At 48.9% G+C, this 21235-nt stretch overlaps 1 protein-coding gene across 6 annotated transcripts; it reads left to right on the forward strand.

The window, feature by feature from the left end:
- Positions 1-2727: 2727 nt before the first annotated feature.
- Positions 2728-19804, forward strand: LOC125345205 (zinc finger protein 2-like). 6 transcript variants are annotated; one of them, XM_048337419.1, is made up of 6 exons: positions 3279-3326; positions 4475-4554; positions 12822-12888; positions 14021-14147; positions 16649-16762; positions 17413-19804. In XM_048337419.1, exons 2-6 carry the CDS (start codon positions 4484-4486, stop codon positions 18405-18407), a joined length of 1374 nt encoding a protein of 457 aa, XP_048193376.1. In that variant the 5' UTR covers positions 3279-3326; positions 4475-4483; the 3' UTR covers positions 18408-19804. The 6 variants fall into 6 exon arrangements, with proteins under 6 accessions (XP_048193379.1, XP_048193376.1, XP_048193380.1 ...); XM_048337420.1 differs by lacking the exon at positions 3279-3326 and adding an exon at positions 3429-3468; XM_048337422.1 differs by lacking the exons at positions 3279-3326; positions 4475-4554 and adding an exon at positions 2728-2782.
- Positions 19805-21235: the final 1431 nt, after the last annotated feature.

A 21235-nucleotide genomic window follows, 5' to 3' on the forward strand; every position in this document is an offset into this window, starting at 1 on the left:
AGGACGCAGGGGAAAATGGTGACAAACCGGAGGTCCCTCGAGCCTTGCGTTCTCTCGTCCTCCTTGCTTCTTTGCTTAAGCAAATGGTTTCATCCCTCCCTCTTTTGATGATGTACTTCATTTTCTGAAGACTTCTGGCATCTCAAAGTGGCTGCAGTTAAAAGAAACGGAATACACCCAGTTGTCAAGCCCACCCCACCGGTCCACCTCGGGACTGGTTGGCACATTTCCTCCCCAGTGGCACGAGGTCCTACTTGTGAAGCGATGCCGCACAGACTGGGCAGCAAAGTCTGTGAGACTAGCCACCAAAAAGCTGGCGGTGGAGCTGAACACCGGCAGAACACTAGACTTGAGTTGAAAAAGCTGAGGGGCAGTGTGCCTAGGCTTTCAGTTCAAGCCCCTGTACAGGTACACGCGTGTACACACACGAGCTTGGACACTGCTCGGCAGCACTCTGCATTCTGGAGGGCAACAGAAGCTTTGCACTTGGGATGCTTTGAGACCTTCCCCCGTGACTATCTTCCTCTAGCTGTTTTGGCTATGTATCGTTTCTTTCTTTTTTTTTTGCCAGTCCTGGGCCTTGAACTCAGGGCCTGGGCACTGACCCTGGCTTCTTTTTGGTCACGGCTAGCACTCTACCGCTTAAGCCACAGCGCCACTTCTAGCCATTTTCTGTATATGTGGTGCTGGGGAATTGAACCCAGGGCTTCATGTATACGAGGCAAGCACTCTTGCCACTAGGCCACATCCCCAGCCCTATGTATCGTTTCTACTTGTTTACATTTTTAGAGGCTGTGGCTATGTATCTTTTATTTACAATAAAATTGTCATCATAAAGGCAGTACTTTCCTGAGTTCAAAGAGTCATTGCAATCACTCACTAAATGAAGCAGGGGTGGAGCCTTTGAATTTGTATTCAGCTCTCAGAAATGTAGGTGGCTTGGGGACCGTTAAGTTCACTGCTGCTGTCTAAAGAGAGGGCGGACTTGTGTGCTACTTTGTCCTTGGCCTGTGAAATTTAGCCTAACTCTGGATAGTGAATAGCGGAAGTTATTAGAGTGCTACAAAGATTGGATCATTTTTTATTGTAAAGATGAGGTACAGAGGGGTTGCAGTTACATACATGAGCTAGTAAGTACATTTATTGTCATGCTTGTTACCCCGATCTTCATTCTTTTAACCTTCCTGGTGATGGACATCATCATTCTAGTCCACAATGCTTATGAACTCTATGAATATGAATAATAAAACAATTCCTTCCAGGTTGAGTGAGATGTACATTTCTTTCCTTTTGCTTAGTATCATCTCTTCCCTCTTTTTCTCTCATTTCTTCCCTCCCCTCCCCCCCCCAATGCCCTTGAGTTGCTTAATTCGCTTTCATCAATATCCACTGCAGCTATTGGGCCTCCTCTACTGTATTTTTTTCATCCACTTCCCACTCATTCGGTGCCTTCCTCCCACCTTCCCTCAGCTGGGCATACGTATAAACCACATGTGAGGTAAAGAACATAGAGTCCTCTAAATAGCATAAGGCTAATTAAAGAGAGATCCTTTGTTTCCTGGTGTTTGGAGTTCTTTTCAGTCTGTATATTATTTTACGTATCTGTGGGGTCATGCTTGGGTCTTACTATTTGGTGCATGTCTCCCAAGACTTTCCTTTTTTGATCTCACCGTGTACTGGTATCTTGGGTCCTGTTTGCTTTGTCACATCGCATTGCACTTCCATTCTAAGACCCACACATCAGGGAGACCATGTGCCGTTTGTCTCTCTGTTTTTGGCTTGTCTTGCTCAACATGACTTGTTCTAGTCCCGTCCACTTCCTTGTGAATGCCATTTTTTTTTTATCATTTCTGATAGCTGTGTAGAATTGCATTGCATATAGGCACCACATTTTTTGGATCTATGCACCTGTAGTGGGGCAGGCTGGTGTGTGCTCAATTGCTGGGAGACAGTCCCACCACCCCGTCTGAAGTACGCGCATAGGTATTCTGGGCTTGGCTCTTCTTCGGGGAGCAAACTTGTGCTGAGCCCTCCTTGGCCTACAACCCCCCCCACCCCCCCCCTCCCGTCTGCAGAACCAAACTCGGCCTCTTTGGTAAAAACTTCAGAACAGACACGGCGGCACTAGAGGTGGGATAGATACAAGGATCCTAACACATTCCCCAGGGCTGCCCTAGGGTGGGAGGACGGGGAGGGCGCGCCAGCCCACGCAGGCCAGGACTTCGGGTACCCGGGGCCCCCCCCCTTGGGAGACCACCCCGCCGCGTCCCGTGGAACCCAGCGCCCCCAGCCTCTTCCCCGGGAGCAGGGGCAGGCGCACATCCTCGCTCTCGCCCCTTGCTCGGTTGAGATTCGGCAGCGACACGCACTGCGGAGCACACAGGTCCGCCTTCCCGCCGGCTCGCCCACGGAGCGGCGGCACCCCGCCCACGCGAGCGAGACCCCCTGCCTCCCGCTCGGGCGGCGCGCACACTGCTTTCCCTGGGCTCGGCGTCGCCGCCCCGGAGGTGCTGACTTCGCTCGCCTCAGCCTCCCGGGCGGCTGCGGGGCACGGCGCGCTCGTCGCTCACCCGCTCTCCACTCATTCGGCAGGGCGCGTTCTTTAAACGTCACCCTGAGGCGCGCCGGCCGCGGGGAGGTCTGGGAAGTGTAGTCCGCGCCCAGTCAAGGCCGCGGCTTGGATCTCGGGCGTCCCGGCCGTGGACCTTGGCGCGTGCGCACTGTCTCCCGACCCCGCAGCGGCCCGGTCTTCCGGGGTCCCGAGGACTCGGTGGCGCCGGAGGTGAGGCTGGCGGCTCGGTGTCCGAGCGGAGCCGAGCGAGCGCCGCGGCGGAGAGCCGGGGACGCTGGGGGGGAGCCGTGGGGGCTGAAGGGAGGGAGGGAGGGCGGGCCGGGCCTGCGGAGCGGGTGCGCGTGCGCGGCGGCCGTCCACCTGCGGGCCCGTCAGACCCCGAGGTGCGCGGCGGAGCGCGCGGTCCCGCCCTCCCGCCGCGGGGGCTTCCGGGAGCGGACCCCGCGCCCGCCCCCTCCCCTTCCCCCGGAGCGCCGCACCGCGCCCGCGCCCGCGCCTGGGCGGCCGGGCGCGCGGGGCCGGGGCCGGGGCCGGGGCCGGGGCGGGGTGACCCAGGCCGCCCGGTGGCGGTTCCGGAGCGCGCTGCGTCGGCCCCGCATCCTGAGGGGGAGGCGTGGACACCGATGACGCCGCGCGGGGAGAGCCCGAGCCCCCGGCGTCGGGGGGCGCCCGGGGCGGGAGGGAGGCGCGGGGCGTTGCAGCTGGCACGGCTGGGCGCGTGGTGGAAGATCTGACGGGAGGAGCCGGGGCGAAGGTGAGCGAGTTTGGGGCGAGGAGTTGGGACTGGATTTGGGGGGACGCGGAAAGTGGATGGACTTCCCGGGCGCGGAAAGGAAAACGTGGAACAAAGGCTGAGCTGCGGGCAGCACTCCTGCTAGCCCGGGGAGGAGCCGGAGGTAACTGTTGTAGTGGTGGGGGGCGGGGGGGGGGCGGGCCAGCCGGGTGTCCCTGGCTCACCCCTATGATCCTATCTGCTCAGGAGGCTGAGAGCCTAAGATCAAGGTTCAAAGCCAGCTCGGGCAAGAAAGTCTCCTTGCGACTCTTATCTCCATTTAAGTGCCAAAAAAAAAAAAAAGCCGGAAGCGGAGCTGCGCTTCCAGTGGTAGAGCACTATAGCCTTGAGCTAAAAGGTCAGGGACAACATCCACGTCCTAAATTCAAACCCCAGAACTGGCAACACACACACACACACACACACACACACACTCTTGGACGAGTGTAATGTCACAGTGCCTGTAGTAACTGAAGAGGCAGATCTTCTCAAAACAGTCTAAAGCTGTAAAGAAATAAAGACTGTAATTAAATCTGAAATATGTTAGCTTTAAGCATGTAATGTCAGATGTTTAGGAGGAAAGGAATACTGTGGGGCTGGGAATATGGCCTAGTGGCAAGAGTGCTCACCTCGTATACATGAAGCCCTGGGTTCAATTCCTCAGCACCACATAAACAGAAAAAGCCAGAGGTGGCGCTGTGGCTCAAGTGGCAGAGTGCTAGCCTTGAGCAAAAAGAAGCCAGGGACAGTGCTCAGGCCCTGAGTTCAAGGCCCAGGACTGGCAAAAAAAAAAAGAATACTGTCAGAAAATGCCAATTACAGGCTCCAATGACAGACTGAGGCTATGTTTGTCCTAGTGCTCACTCTCTGCTTGCTCCCAAGGGAACTTCAATCTGTCCTACTTATGTTAAAAGTACACACACACACACACCATATTTTGTGGCGCTCTTGGGGTTTGACTTCAGGGCCTCACAATTGCTAGGCAAGCACTATTCCACTGAGCCATGCCTCCAAAGACTTATTTGTATAGTAGGACAAAGAAGGAAAACATGGAAAAAGGACATACATTTCCTGCTCCCCATGCAGGAAATAGATGTTAACTACTCAAAATGATGGTCCATTCTCTCCAGACCCTGTGCATGTCTGAAGACCACTACCCAGGCCCATTGACTGGGGCCCAGGGACCACTTGGGTGCATACAGCTGCACAGGTGAGTTGCATGAGCTAATCTTGAGAGTGGGAATGTGGAAGGCATGGGTCTGTACCTCCTAGCCACGTGCCACCTTCGTCCAGAGCAGTGATCTGAAGAAGGAGCCTAGATATGACCCATTTCCTCCCCTGGTCCTGACATGTCCACAATGAGGAAAAAAACAACAACAGCCCACCTCCAAAGGAAGTTGGTCATCAGAGCCTGTAATTGGCATTTTCTAACAGTATTCTTCCTCCCACACATCGGACATTACACACTTAAAGGGGAGAATTGTTAGTAGCTAAAGTTTAGACAGACTTCAAGGTTTAGAACTAGAGCTGGGTGCCAGTGGCTCACACCTGTAATCCTAGCTACTCAGGAGGCTGAGATCTGAGGATCATGGTTCCTAGCCATCCTGGGCAGAAAAGCCCCTGTGAGACTCTTTGTTGACAAGGTGTTGTGTAAAAGGGGTACAGTTACGTAATAGGGCAGTGAGTACACTGTTGGGACCCCTTTCACCCTCTAGCATGTCCCGCCCCATCCCACGGGGCGGAAAGCTGTGCAAACCTTGGTGGTGTGTAATTGCGAGACGCCCCTCCTCCCCTCGCACACTTGAAGAACGACACGGGGGTCACGCGGGCGTTTTGGGGTAAGCTTCTGGAACTTCCACAGGTTTTACTCAGGGGAGGGGTTTATATAACAGTAATGGCGGCAGGAAGGGGAGGGACTAACTGCATACTAGCGGTAGGCTGACAAGCTGCCCATCACAGTGATGTCACAGCACATCCCATAGGACTGCCCCTTGGGCCTGGCCCAGCGCCATTTTCACACACACACGTGGCCAAGGCGGAAGGCGGGGCTGGTTTGCTACCTCTTCGGGTTCTGGACCCGGAAGGGGGTAGGAGTGGCTAACAGCCACGCAGCCACCTGGCGGGAAAAGAGGCAGACCTCTCAGGACTGCCCCATAAAGGTATAGCCAGAGCCCAACATACACTTCTTGTGATATCTTACACTCTCATTTTTCTTTCCCTTCCCTAGATCAGGTAGGCATATATACAATACCCAGTGGACCAAAATCATATACAGTAGCCACATGGTGTACACCAAAGGAAATTCACCTAGAACTTTAAATATAACGTCAACAATAGAGTTTGCTTATCTTTGTCTTATATGATCTTACATACATAGCTGTTGAGCTATTGTGATCCACTGAGAGGTCTATTTTAGACCTTTTTATGTTTAGTAGTTGTTTGGTTTTAGATACATAATATAAGGTCGCTGACCCAAACCTGTGGAAAATACCATTTGACAGAAGATTTTTGTTTCACAGACCTGGTCTCTACTGTTCCCCCTCCCCCGTCCCCCTTAATAGTCATATATCAAGGATACCATGCCCCTTTGTTCTCTGTGTTCTAGGCTTGTCTCGCTCAACATTATTTGTTCACGTTCTGACCATTTCCCTGAGAATACCAATATTTTATCATTTCTGTTCGCTATGAAGTATTCCATTGTGTATAGGTACCATATTTTTTGGAGCCATTCATCTGTAATGGGGCATCTGGGTTGTTTCCATATTTTGGCTATTGTGGATTGTGCCGCGATAAACTTGGGTGTGCAGATGTCTTTTTTTTTTTTTTTTTTTGGCCAGTCCTGGGCCTTGGACTCAGGGCCTGAGCACTGTCCCTGGCTTCTTCCCGCTCAAGGCTAGCACTCTGCCACTTGAGCCACAGCGCCGCTTCTGGCCGTTTTCTGTATATGTGGTGCTGGGGAATTGAACCTAGGGCCTCGTGTATCCAAGGCAGGCACTCTTGCCACTAGGCTATATCCCCAGCCCTGCAGATGTCTTTTTGATATCCTGAGACCTGTTCTTTAGTAGATGCCTAGGAGTGGTATGGCTGGGTCATAGGGTAGGTCTATACTGAGCTTTTTGAGGAACCTCCATACTGTTCTCCAAAGTGGTTGTACTAATTTGCACTCCCACCAACAGTGGAGAAGGGTTCCTCTTTCCCCACATCCCCTCAGCATTTGTTGTTGCCTGAGTTCAGAGTATAGGCCATTCTAACTGGGGTGAGGTGGTATCTCAGGGTTGTTTTTATTTGCATTTCCTTTACTACTAGGGATGTTGAACATTTCCTCATATGTTTCTTTGCCATTTTTATCTCTTCTCCTGTGAAGTCTCTCTTTAGCTCCTTTGCCCATTTCCTAATAGGTTTACTGGGCTTGGAGGGGGTTAGTTTTTTTGAGTTCTCTGTAGATGACAGGTATTAGGCCTTTGTCTGTTGCTGTGCTGGTGAAGATCCTTTCCCATATGGTTGGCTGTCTTTCTAGTTTGGTGGCTATGTCTTTAGCTGTGCAGAAACTTTTTATTTTGTAGAAGTCCCATTTGTCGAGTCTCTTCCCTATTTGTTGTGCCCCTGGGACTCTATTCAGGAAGTTCTTCCTGTGCCTATAAGTTCTAGTGTCTTTCCTACTCTGTCCTTCAGTAGTTTCAAGGGTTCAGGTCTGATGTTGAGGTCCTTGATCCATTTTGAGTTGATCTTGGTGCATGTTGATAGGCTAGGGTCTACTTTGAGTTTTCTACATATGGCTGCCCAGTTTTCCCAGCACCAGTAGTTGAAGAGGCTGTGTTTTTTCCTTTGTATGTCTTTAGCTCCTTTGTCGAATATCAGCTGACTGTAAGAATGCGGCTTTATTTTTGGGTCTTTTATTCTACAAGGCAAGCACTCTTTTTTTTTTTTGGCCAGTCCTGGGCCTTAAACTCAGGGCCTGAGCACTGTCCCTGGCTTCTTTTTGCTCAAGGCTAGCACTCTGCCACTTGGGCCACAGCGCCACTTCTGGCCGTTTTCTATATATGTGGTGCTGGGGAATCGAACCCAGGGCTTCATGTATACGAGGCAAGCACTCTTGCCACTAGGCCATATCCCCAGCCCCTGGGTCTTCTATTCTATTCCATTGGTCTTCAGGTCTGTTTTTATACCAATACCAGGCTGTTTTTTGTTATGATGGCTCTGTAATAGAGCTTGAAATATGGTATTGTGATACCTCCTGCACTGCTTTTTTTGCCTAGAATTGCTTTGGCTATTTATTCTAGGTCTTTTGCTGTTCCATATGAATTTATGGGTTGCTTTCTCTGTTTCAGTGAAGAATGTAGCTGGGACCTTGATGGGGATTGCATTGAATTTGTATAACATTTTGGGCAATATGGCCATTTTCACCATATTGATTCTGCCTACCCATGAGCATGGGAGGTCTTTCCATTTCCTTGTGTCCTCTTTGATTTCCCTTTTTAGATTTTTATAGTTCTCATTAAATAGGTCATTCATGTCTTTAGTTAGGTTGATCCCTAGGTAATTTATTCTTTTTTTTTAGCTATTGTAAATGGTATTATTTCCATAATTTCCTTTTCTGCTTGTACATTGCTGGTGTACAGAAAAGCTGCTGACTTTTGTGGGTTGATTTTGTATCCTGCTACTTTGCCAAAATGGTTTATTAGGTCTAGGAGATTTTTGGGTCCTTCAGATATAAGATCATGTCATCTGCAAATATGGGTAGTCTGATTTCTTCTTTGCCAATGTGGATCCCTTTGATGCCCTCCTCTTGCCTTATTGCTATGGCTAGGGATTCCAGCACTATGTTGAAAAGAAGTGGGGAGAGTGGGCATCCTTGTCTTGTTCCTGAATTTAGGGGGAATGGTTTTAGTTTCTCCCCATTTAATATGATATTAGCAGTTGGTCTGTTGTATATGGCTTTTATTGTTTTAAAGAATGTTCCCTCTATTCCTGTTCTCTCCAGGGTTTTTAACATGTATGGGTGTTGTATTTTGTCAAAGGCACTTGGGCATCGGCTGAGATGATGATATGGTTCTTGGGCTTAGCTCTGTTAATGTGGTGAATTATGTTTATCGATTTATGGGTGTTGAGCCATCCTTGTGACTGTGGGATGAAGCCTACTTGGTCATGATGTATAATTTTCTTGATCAGTTTCTGGATCCTGTTAGCTAATATTTTATTGAGGAGCTTTGCATCTGTGTTCATTAGTGATATTGGTCTGTAGTTCTCTTTTATTGTTGGGTCTTTGCCTGGTTTGGGGATGAGTATAATATTAGCTTCATAGAATGAGTTTGGGACCTGTGAGACTCTTATCTCCAATTAACCACCAGAAACTGGAAGTGGAGCTGTGGCTCAAAGTGGTAGAGCACTAGCCTTGAGCAAGGAGAGCTCCGGGATAGCACCCAGACTCTTGAGTTCAAGCCCCATGACCAACAAGGAAGAAAAGAAGGAAGAGAAGGAACTGAAGGAAGGGAGGGAGGGAGGGAGGGAGGGAGGGAGGGAGGGAAGAAAAGTTTTGAAGTAGAGGGATTTGTAGGAAATAAGGAAACATTTGACAGGAAAATCTCCCATTTCCTCTGTCACCTTCCAGCGCATGTGTGTGACTAGGCATTGTTACCTGTGCAGTGCTCAGGTGCACTGAGAATGGTGTGAACTAAATACTGACAGGCGTGGGAGGATGGAAGGCATGGGTTCACACCCTGGCCACGTGCCACAAATGAGGGATGAACCTGGATGTGAGCTGTGCCCTCCCCTGGCCCTGACATGTGCACAGCTGGGGAAAAGCAAGACTGACAGGGAAGAATTGTAAATATAGTTCAGGCAACCTTAAAAGGTTGGCACTAGTTAGAACAAAGCCAATGAAGTCAGGACAGAGGAGCAGCTCTAGTCCCCGGTCAAACACCACTTACAGTCCCAGTTGATCCTATGCATTCAGTTCCAGGGCCTGACAGGCTGGAAAAAAAAAATCACTGGTGCCGTAGAATCGCTGGAGTAGGATTCTCCACCCCCTGCTCCCCATTCCCCCCATCCATCTTTTTTTTTTTTTTTTTTTTGGCCAGTCGTGGGCCTTGGACTCAGGGCCTGAGCAGTGTCCCTGGCTTCTTCCCGCTCAAGGCTAGCACTCTGCCACTTGAGCCACAGCGCCACTTCTGGCCGTTTTCTGTATATGTGGTGCTGGGGAATCGAACCTAGGGCCTCGTGTATCCGAGGCAGGCACTCTTGCCACTAGGCTATATCCCCAGCCCCCCCCCCCCATCCATCTTTGACATGCAAGGATGTCCAGTAGAGAGCCAGGGCAGGCTTTGAAGGAGAGGTGGAACAAGCTACCATGGCCAAGAGACAGACTGAAAGAGAAACAAGTTCCAGAGCTAAGCACTTTGTAAGCATCGTGATGTTCACCTGTCTGGCTTGCCACTCCCTGTCAGCAGATGAGGGATGAGAGAAGGTCCCTAGGCTTTGCAGTGCGCAGGCAACAGCACAGATCCTGCAAGTCTCTCACATGGCCTTAGCAAGGATTTTTATTAGTGTAACACGGTAAAGAAGAGGAAATGAGAATGAGTAATTTTACTCCTAGCTAACCATGTGACAAAAACACAGGGATACATAGCCAAATGCCCTTTCTTCACATACGGGAAAAGACACAGGTGGAGTCTGGCAGCACCTGTGTGTGTTTACCGAGTGACCTCTCCTGTGGCCAGCCACCGACACACGGGATGTTTCTGCCAAAGGAAGCTCATTAGAGACTCAGCAGCTGAATTCCAGAGCCTTCAGCGGAAATGCGCATGCTCAACAAAGCAGATGCATGGGGTTTAGGCACAGTAGATCACCCTTATCTCTTAGGGAAAGAGGGAGGTTCCTGATACAGAGACCAATCAGGAAAGCAGAACTTTTTTTTTTTTTTTTGACATTTTGCCATTTATTTCTTTTTTTTAATTTAATTTTATTTTTTTTTATTAATTGGACATAAATTTTTTTACAAGGTGATGTGCAAAGAGGGTGAGGGTGCAGTTACATAGTAGGGCAGTGTGTACATTTCTTATGATATCTTACAACCTGTTTTTCTATCCCTTGTCTAGGTCAGGTTGACATATATGCAATATACAATGTATCAAGAACATATACAGTATTCACAGACTTGGTCTCTACTGTCTCTCCGTCTCCCTTTGTTAACAGTCATATATCAGGGAGATCATGCCCCTTTGTTTTCTGTGCAGAACTTTTTTTTAACAAACAGCAGACTATTGTAACACATCTGCATCCTACCCTTCCTGTTGTTTTTCCTGTACATGGAAGCAAATGCATACACTGTTTTAAAAAAAGTATAAAAATGTTAGGAAATAAAAAGCACTTGTAATTCCATTTTAATATATTTTCCCTGTGCCTGTATGCATACATAAATATGAATTTTTAAGACCGCATTCTTCATTTGCTATTTGGTGCCTTTGATGAGTGCTGAAGTTACCTGCAGTTTATCACGAGGCCTTGTGACTTTTTTTTTTTTTTTTTGCCAGTCCTGGGCCTTGGACTCAGGGCCTGAGCACTGTCCCTGGCTTCTTCCCGCTCAAGGCTAGCACTCTGCCACTTGAGCCACAGCGCCGCTTCTGGCCGTTTTCTGTATATGTGGTGCTGGGGAATCGAACCTAGGGCCTCGTGTATCCGAGGCAGGCACTCTTGCCACTAGGCTATATCCCCAGCCCATGACTTTTTTTTTTAATGCTACTCCAGTCATTTGTCAAATTTCTTTAAATGATTAGATGTGTTTGGGTGTGGGCTCTCTCTCTCTCTCTCTCTCTCTCTCTCTCTCTCTCTCTCTCTCTCTCTCTCTCTCGACTTCCCTCGCTTGGGGGGGGAAGGGGCTTGTCCTCCGCCCCTTCCTGGCTGGTCCATTATTGCTCACGAGGGAGCGATGGCCACGGGTAGCCTCGGTGGCGTGTGGTCGCAGGGTGCCCCAAAACCGCAAAGAACGACACGGATGCGCGAGCCCCTGGAGAAAACCTCTAGGGCTTCTGTTTATTCAAATGAGGCGCCTCTCAGATATACCCCAAAGGCGAGCACAAGAGAGGGGCCCCTGATTGTTCCCAAGGGGCTGTCCCTCAAGTGATGTCAGACTTCCTTCTCTTCCTGTTAAAGACAGGAAGGGGAGGGACAGGCTGAGGTCAGCTGTGGCCCCTTAAAGGTGCAGCTGACCCCAACATCTGGGGATTTTCTATTCTATTCTATTCTATTGGTTTGTTATCTTTCTGGCTGTCTTTCCAAGAAAATAAATGATTATAGTATAAAGTTGTTTCTAGGCAGATTTGAGGTCAAATCCCACCTCAATCTCTTACAAAGGCTGGGTGTCTTAAAATAGCCCATACCTTACTGATTTATGAGGATGGAATTAAATTCTCTTTAGTGGAAGTACTTAATTATGTTCCACTGTATGAGTGCAACAAATTTCCTCGTTTAGATGCTTGCAGCGTTTTAAAGTTTGCCGCGTTGTTATTATAGAGATTGAGATGATAATGTATGAAGCATGTAGAAGGTTATATGTAGCCTGAGAAAGATGCACATTCGTGATGTTTAAAAGCCTCGTATACATTCTTACATATTTCCTTGGATAGACTCATAGTAGAGGGCAGGTGGGCCGGAGAGGATAGACGTTCACGGCTTTGGTGACGGGTCGCAGCGTCCTCCTAAAGCACTGGTCTCAGGTGGGACCATCCAGGCAGCAAGTCTCCTCCTGCGTTGGTCTCTGCCTGCTTCTCTAGACCATGTTTTCCCCAGCACTGCTTCCAGCCTTGACTTTTGCTCTTCTGCTAGTTTTGTTCACTAGTGCTTTCCGCATTATTTTGAAAAACTTAAGGTTCTTCTTGCCTGGAATATTCTACCTTCTCCCTGACAAGAAAACTTCTTTAGATCCCAGTTCTGCCAGAGAAGCTTCAGTCACTCCCATGCTCCTTCCCTCCTTTCTCCTTTAGGGGAGTCTCTGAGGCGACCTGAATCCAGTTTGCCTGGATCTCTTTACAGCACTTCAGGACCCTGTGGTGGGTCCTTGGCGTAAGCATGCTGAGTACCCAGATGAAGGAAACACAAGGAGCAGGGTGGCATTCCCCAGGGCAGGAAACTGGTCAGGGCTAGTGAGGAAGCTAGATGTTTCACTTGACGTGTTAATTGCTTATAGTTTTGTCCCATAAACATCCAGGTCAACGGTGAATATGAATATATAAAGACAAATCTTCTCACAGCCAGGAGTAGAACTCTTCCCAGAGGTTCCTAATAAAACAAGCGCCATGTTTTGACCCAGCTTGCTCTCTCAGCTCTGGGATGAGCTAGAGTTGCTCCTAGGGTGTTGAGCAGGGGGAGGGGCTTCGTAGCCCCCTGGTATATGGAGAATCCTTGCTTTACTGGTCAGAAGACTACACACCAGGTCTGCTGTTTCTCACCCCTTCTTTCCATCCCATGCATCTGCCTCACTAGGACTCGGTCCTTTGCCTGTGGCGCACACAAGGGAATGGCTGCTGTGTCTGCACCTGCCCAGTGCCAGGTAAGGTGGACTTTTGTGTTCTGCAGTACTGTTAGACACCTGAACGTAACCTTTCTTTATCATGGCGCTCCTTGGTTCAGAGCCCAGTAGGCAGATGAAGGGCTCCAAAGGGAACGCTTTCCCCTTTGACTCAGGTGTCCTTCAGTGACTGCCCCGTGCCTTGAGCATGTGCCCCCTAGTCAGGTACAAATTACCCACAGCCTTTGCTCTGCGATGACTTTGCCTGAAAGCTGACAGTACAGGTCTGATTGGAAGGGGTTTTTCTGTTTTGGTTGGGTGGGGGTGGGGAGTGTAGGCTGGTTCTGGGCCTGTCTTTCCCTTCAGTGCATTGATGTGGACTGAGCATTAACCCCAGTGTTTCAGGGAGCAGCAGGGAGGCCAGGGAAGGGGTGCATGTTATAGAGCCCTCAGGGAGGCCGGCCAGGGCCTGAAGAGAGTCTCAGTGGGTAGAGAAAGAAATTCAGCTAGCTCCGTTCCAGGACAGAGAGTCTCGAATTCCCTGCTTCTCTACCAGAGCTGGGAGATGGGAGGGGTAAAGACGCAGGCTTCCAGAATCCCAGAGAATTTGAGCCAAGTGAGGCTGGCCCTAAAGATCAACTAATAAACATGATCAGTTTTATATAAAATCATCCTATTTATATAAAAATAGACAGCTGTTGAAATTTGAGTAAGGTCATAGATTAGTCTAGTATCAACCCTTTTTCTTCATTTTCATAATTATACTGTGATTACACAGAGAATTCCTTGTTTTTACAAAATGTATACATTTGCACATGTAGGAGTAAAAGAAAATGAAGCAAACGTTGAACATAGTAACATTTCGAAACCTGAGTGAGTGGTGTGTGGGCAGGTTTGTTCTCGTCTTCCCCAGTGTCCGCAGCCTGAGCAAGAGCCTCTGGATGCGCTGTAGGTAGCGGTGTAGGATTGTGGCCCCCACTCTGCGGGCTGCTGGGACCAGAACCTTAGGTGACCGAGCCTCTCCCTCCCAAGTCCCAAAGCCCCACCCTGGCAGCATCGTTCCCCCGCCCCCGCCTTCTCCCCATTCTCCAGGGCTGTCGCCTGCACGACAGCGGGGGGTGGTCCACGTAGAGAGAGGAGCTTTGGGTGAGGGACGCTGTGGCTGTGTTTCCAGGACTCAGTGACGTTCGAGGATGTGTGTGTGGTTTTCACGGATGAAGAGTGGAAGGATCTCGTCCCGGTGCAGAAGGCCCTCTACAAGGTGGTGATGCTGGAGAACTACGCGAACATTGTCTCCCTGGGTAAGGAGGCTCCCACAAGGAGCTTGGACCTCCCCCATGTCACAGTGAGCCTGGGAGACTCAGAAACGGCTTCTCTTCTCCCCCCACTTGCGTTCTGAGCCACCCGACAAATAAAAGACCCAAAGGATGTAGCTTGGGTATGTCGCAGCAATGGCTGTCTTCATACTGAACCCCAGCACTGGACAGTCAGGCTCCCAAGAAGTTAGCAGTGCTGTGCTGGACCACCACAGGCCCTCCGACTCAGCAGCCCGGCCTGGCCCAACCGGAAGGGCAGGAGATAGAGCTGAACATCTACTAAGGCAGCTCCTGCCTCTCCAGACACAGCAAGCACAAGTCAAGATGCCTACCTCGCATGCACGAAACCCCAGGTTCCATTCCCCAGCACCACATAAAACAGAAAAAGCCAGAAGTGGCGCTGTGGCTCAAGTGGTAGAGCGCTAGCCGAGAGCAAAAAGAAGCTCAGGGACAGTGCTCAGGCCCTGAGTTCAAGCCCCAGGACCAGAAAAACAAAAAAGATGTATTGTGCTCATAAACTGACATGTCAAATTGTAACCCCTTTGTACAACTAAAGATAATAAAATATATACATTTATTTATTTATTTGGCCAGTCCTGGGCCTTGGACTCGGGGCCTGAGCACTGTCCCTGGCTTCTCTTTGCTCAAGGCTAGCACTCTGCCACTTGAGGCACAGCGCCACTTCTGGCCATTTTCTGTATATGTGGTGCTGGGGAATCGAACCTAGGGCCTCATGTATACTGAGGCAAGCACTCTTGCCACTAGGCCATATCCCTAGCCCCCCAAAAATATATATTTTCAAAAAGAAATGTCCTCTAAAAAGGAAGAGGCGGGGAGCAGGGAACACAGCTTTATGTCCACATATGTCACCAAAGATGTGTTTGAGCTTGAGGATTTGTCTTGAGAACAGTGACATTTCAATGACAGAGCTGTGTACGATGTCGGGTTGATGGGAAGTTGGGCGTCAGTAGTAGTGACGGCCTCTCCGGGACTTCAGAAGTAAGAGGCTCTGCGAGGAACGCCCGTGGCCCTCGCTCAAGTGGGAAGTTCGCTTACACTCAGGAACTGCAGAGCACCTGGACAACATAGTGGGATCTGTTTTACATTTTAAGTCTGAGAATACACAGAGTCAGAAAGAAGCACACTGAGATACTTAGCAGCTAACAGCACAGAGGATTTTTAAACAGGCAGCATAGAATATTTATGGAAACCACCATGCCTTTGTCCCAAGCCCTGCCAGGGTGGAGGTCAGAGGACATGCAGCTCTTAAAGTCAGAGACAAAATGTGACGGGGAGAGCGTAGATGTGCCTCTCTCTCCCACCGTGCAAAGGAAGCTTCGAGCTCAAGCCCAGCTCCTAGAGAGGATCTGTGTTTTCTGGAGTTTTTCCTTTTTCTTTTGACTGTTGTACAAAATGGTTTCACTGTAGTATGTCCATTTCTGTGTGCAATGCATTTTGATCTGAGTGGTCCTTCCATCATTCTTCCTATTCTAGTTACCCCTTCCTACTCAGCTCATTTCCTAGTTCAGTTTTCACAGATGTACATTGAGTATTACAACTGTATTCACCTACCTTTTTTCATTCAGCCTCCCCCTCCCCTCAGCCCCTCATCCCTCCCAGTCGACCCATTTCAGCCTCCTGGTGTTGGTGTTGTTGAAATGCCTGTCCTGCCTGTCCCTTGTTCAAAGGAGTCCCACTGTGGCCTCTCCCTCTTGCATAAACTGTCCTTTGGTTGGTTTGATCATGTAAATATGCATATGGTCCTGTATATGTTGTCATGTGTTTACATTTTAGGTCTGACTTCCACATATGAGCGAAAACAATATAAAACTAAAAATGAATAAGATTTATTTGTAACAAAGAATAAGGTTTTCAGGCCCTGGGCATTTGGATGCTTATACCATTGCGTGTTAATTGTAGAAGAGTTACAACATCATTAAAATGTTGAGGCAGACTAGTGCTCGTTGAGATTAAGGTTTTTAATTTATTATTACATGAAAAAGTAGTTTTAACAGACTGCATCTGCAAGTATCTTTCAGTATCAAAATGAAAAGAAATGAATACAAAGTACAAAAGGTGGTTTTGCTTTTTACGTGTAGAGACTTAATTTTCCTACAATTGTTTTTTAAAAGCATAATACTAGGTATGAATTTTTTAAAAAATGAGTGCCTTAAGTTCTTTTTTCAAGATGGGCGTTGTGTCTACTCACTTCCCGAACCAGGACTCACCTTCTTCCTAGCTGGGTGCGGGCGGGGAGCGTCTTTTCCACGGCACATGCACTCTAGTGAATTTAGCCTACGCTCAGACCGAGTGTCCCGTACTGTGCCTCTAGAGCGCTGTCACCCCCTGCACTCCGGGCTTTCCCCGCCGGCCCGCGCTGTCTGCCTCTGCGTTGTCTCCTGAGAGACCTGGGTCCCCGAGCCCAGCGTGGATTAGTTCCATATTTTCATCACAGGCAACCACCTGGTTTCTTTCTCCCTGAGCAGGACTTCCAATCCTTCGACCTGAGGTGATTTTTCAGTTGAAGAAAGGAGAGGTGTTGTGGAAGGAGGGCCTTCATGGATCTGAGGAGAAAGAGTCTCCAGAGAATGCCTCTCTAGGTAACTGCATCCCAACAGGATGACGCAGTTTTGTTTTATGTTTGTGACTTGGGAGGGAATCCAGAAAATTGCATATCCCCCCTTTTTTTTCTCAAAGTGATCCCTTGAGTATTTTTAAAATTTGCTATTCATTTACTTTTTTTGTGCTAGTCATGAGGCTTGAACTCAGAGGCTGCTGCTGTCACTGAGCTGCTTTGCTCAAGAGCACAGCTCTACTCCCGGCTTCTTTAATGGAGGGAGGGGTGTGTAATTAGAGATAAGGGTTAACACTACCAGCTACCTGCACCTGGCTTGAGTATTTCTTTTATATTGCCCACCAGCGTTCCCCTTCCCCTCTACACCTTAACGGGAAAGTATTATTTGTCTAGATTCACCCGTTGTGTATTTCCCATTATCCACTCATTTTGATATTGGCCACCAACCTCCTCACTCAGCCCACATCTAATTATCCTGTCCTGCTTCTATAGACGTTGGCCTCTAGTCTGGGGTCTCTTCCTTTCCTCTTCCTCTTTCTTAAGCGTCAGGCTTTTCCTAGAGTGTAAGACTGCTCGTAGGAGCTTGTAGGACCATGCATTATTTTCAGATTGATAAAGGTAGCTCTTATCTCCTGGCCCAGAGAATAGTGACTCTTTGTTTTCTCTTTGTTCCAGTATGGAAGACTAAACCTGACCCTGAAGATGCTTCAGAAGAAGGAAAATGGAGGGAAAGTCCTGAAAGACCAAGTCTTCTGTGTCCTAAACTTGAAGTTGAAGCACCCGAGGGTGGGTTGAAAACGAGGCAGAAGGGCCCCCTGGTGGAACCCTGCACGAAATCCCATTCCCAGAACAAAAGCTCGAGGAGAGGGCCCGCTCTGCCCCGGAAGAGCCTCCCGAAAGGTCGAGATCAGGAATGTGGTGACTGTGGGAAGACTTTCTTTGACCACTCGTCCCTCCTCCGCCACCAGAGGACCCACACCGGGGAGAAGCCGTACAGCTGCCCCGAGTGCAGGAAGGCCTTCAGCCACCGGAGCAGCCTCAGCAGACACCTCATGTCGCACACCGGGGAGAGCCCCTTCGAGTGCGGCGCGTGCGGCAAGGCCTTCTTCGACCGCTCGTCCCTCACCGTGCATCAGCGGATTCACACGGGAGAGAAGCCCTTCGTGTGCAGCGAGTGCGGCAAGGCCTTCTTTGACCGCTCGTCCCTCACCCGCCACCAGAGGATTCACACCGGAGAGAGTCCGTACGCGTGCCAGCAGTGCGGGAAAGCCTTCAGCCAGAAGAGCATCCTCACCCGCCACCAGCTGATCCACTCGGGCCGCAGGCCCTACGAGTGCCGCGAGTGCGGGCGAGCCTTCTACGGCGCCTCCTCCCTGAACCGGCACCAGAAGGCGCACGCCGGGGAGCCGCGCTATCAGTGCAAGGAGTGCGGCAAAGCGTTCTTCGAGCGCTCGTCCCTCACACAGCATCAGAAGATCCACACCGGAGACAAGCCGCACGCGTGCGGCCAGTGCGGGAAAGCCTTCAGCCAGAGGTGCCGGCTCACCCGCCACCAGCGGGTGCACACGGGGGAGAAGCCCTACGAGTGCAGCGTCTGCGGGAAGGTGTTCAGCTCCAAGTCATCTGTCATTCAACATCAGAGGCGATACGCCAAGCAGGGAATAGACTGAGTGGGGGGAAATGAACCAACCCTCTCCACGGGCATCCGCTCGCGCTGCCCCTCCTGCCCACTGCCGCGCCGCCCGCGCCTCTGAACTCTGTGCGGACTGGGGTGCAGAACTGCCATGCGATGTGCAGCTGAAGAAGTGACTCTACATTCCAAATTTGGGGAAGGAATTAGGGTGTTGCTCAATGGTGGGACATGGTATAGCTGTGGGAAACCCCAAGTTTCATCTCCAGCACTGAAAAAAGAAGGAGCATTGTCAAACGATAGGATAGATGTTACCAGGGGATCCTCACACCTCCTGTCAGAACCGCTGCCCTATGAGTCCCTGCACTTTAAATAACTAGAAACCACTACAGGAAGAGAAAGGCACAGGTAGTAGACAGCAGTTGTTCACAGCTCCACTTCGAGCTTTTTGGTGGTAGTTGGAGAGAAGAGTTTCGCAGACGTTTCCTGCACGGCTGGCGTCAGGCCGCACCCTCAGATCTCAGCCTCCTGAGCAGAACTGCAGGCTTGAGCCATCCGAGCAAGTCTCTTCTCTGCTACCTGTGCTCTGAGTCGATAGTCTACGTACATTTGTTGCTTCCAAATAGATTGTAAGCACCTGGAGGCATGACTTGCAGGTTTATAGCTTGTGAAGTACCTCGCAAACAGGAGGTGCTCATTATTTGCAAGCTGCCTTAATGAGACCCCCAACACCAGACTTGACATCCTGACTCACAGAAAGCTGCGGTACCTCAGCCCAGCTCTCTCTTTTTATTCTATTGACTCGGGCACTAAGTAACTTTTACCCTAGGTCTCTATATTCTTTTCCTATCCGTGTAACGTGAAACATTAAAAAAAACAAACGTTTCTGAAAACTCTGTGGAATTACATTCCACGAATCCCAGTGGATAGTAAGATAGATTTTCCCCAGAAGTTAAAGGTACAAGTTGATTTGCCAAACAGATCACTCATAACTAACACATTTAAATCAGTGTGTGTGTGTGTGTGTGTGTGACAGAGTGGGGAGGAGACTTGAACTCCAGGCTTCTCATTCTTGCTCAGTTTTCTCTGGGGCTCATGCTCTCAGCTTTTCTGCTGAAGGCTGGTATTCTACCACTTGAGCCACATCTCTCCTTCTAGCTTTATGCTGGTTAAATGCAGTTAATCCCATGGGTTTGTCTGGCCTGGCTGGCTTTGAACTTTCTCAGGTTTCAGCCTCCTGAGCAGCAAGGATTATAGGTATAACCTACTGACACCCAGCAAGCCTGTAAATCTTAGTCTGCTTTAGAGCACATGAATGGCAGGGAATACTTTTCATGTTAGCAGCTTGGAGAAAAACGTTATAGAATCTATGGGTGTAGATAAAATCATATTGTTTAATAATATCAAATAGAAAATAAAAGACTATTGACAAACTTGGCTGTTGACTATCTTTGGTTTAGAATGTTTATTGCTTTGTTAAAAATAGCGGGATTATAAAACTATATGCCATAATCCACCTGTACAACTCACGGTGGGGTTGGAGGAGAAAAATAAGGAAGGAGGTAACAAGTTTGATGAGAAATGTACTCACTGACTTACATATGAAACTGTAACCGCTCTGTACATCACTTTGACAATAAATTAATAAAAAGTAAAATAAAAAATAGAGGGATCATGATTTGAAGCTTAGCCTAGGCAGGAAAGTCTGTGAGGCTCTTATCTCCATTAAACTACCAAAAAAGCTAGAAGTAGAGCAAGTGGTAGAGCGCTAGCCTTGAGCGAAAGTAGGTCAGGACATTCCCAGACCCTGAGTTCAAGCCTCAGGACTGGCAAATAAATCCAGTATTTCTCTTCAGACATTCTGTGATTATCGGCAAGAAGAGATCAGAACAAATTCAGAATCTGAATGGACTTGAGCATAGAATTGAAGCCAAGTGAGGATATAAATTCCATAGTTTTCCTTTGTTCTGCTTAAATTTTAGGGGAAGCATTTTTTCTTCACATTCTGTTCTCCTAGGCCAGTAATTTCCCCCAACCTAGAACACTAGTTGCTCCTTGGGGCTACTCCAGATATTTATCAGGGAAAGAATAACACTTCATCTGATTCAGATTTTCTAGTTGCTCCTGCCTTCCCTTCATACAGGATAGCCTTCGGTAACAGGAGTAGTCTTCCTTTAAGGAAAGTCTGGGTCTCACACTTGAGTGTGGGAAACCTTTCCATGAGCAACAGATTAACCCTTATTAAGCCTTGGTGAACTCATAGTAGAAAGATGCTTTTTTAGCTTAGTGTGATAAGCCTTCCCTGTTTATTCATCTTTTACTCAACCTCAGAGACTCATACCAGAGAAAGTCTTTGTGAATGTACAGATTGTGGGCAGTTTTTAGCAAGAAACAGATTCTGCTATGAAGGAAGTCACATTGGAGAGCTGTTCTATGAATGCAAGGGGAGAGGCAAAGCTGGTAGTCCAAATTCCCTAGGAAATAGAGGCAAAGACCAAGAGCTGCCTGTTTATAAGGTATAAACTCAGAACAGCTAATGGGAGGGAAGATGAAGTGTGAAGCAAAGAGATGGAAGAAAAGCTAGTTGACCAGTTACCCATTGGCCTCTATTTCCTAAGCTGAAAAGAGAGATTGTGTAGCAGCTCTATCTGTGTGGTTCTATCAGAAGTCTCCCAATAGTCTGTGTGGAAAAATCAGATGCGGTGGAGCATCTGGGCTCAGGGAAGAGAAGGAGCTTATCTAATCAGCACCCTCAGCTTCAAGTTGTACCACCCAGCCACTCTGAAGGAAACTAGCTTCTACAACTGATTGTGTGGCACTTCAACACGCCTACAAATAGTGCAAAGAGCCAGAAACCTGAGGCACGCA

Source organism: Perognathus longimembris, unplaced genomic scaffold (assembly GCF_023159225.1).
Source record: "Perognathus longimembris pacificus isolate PPM17 unplaced genomic scaffold, ASM2315922v1 HiC_scaffold_5393, whole genome shotgun sequence".
Lineage (NCBI taxonomy): Eukaryota > Metazoa > Chordata > Mammalia > Rodentia > Heteromyidae > Perognathus > Perognathus longimembris.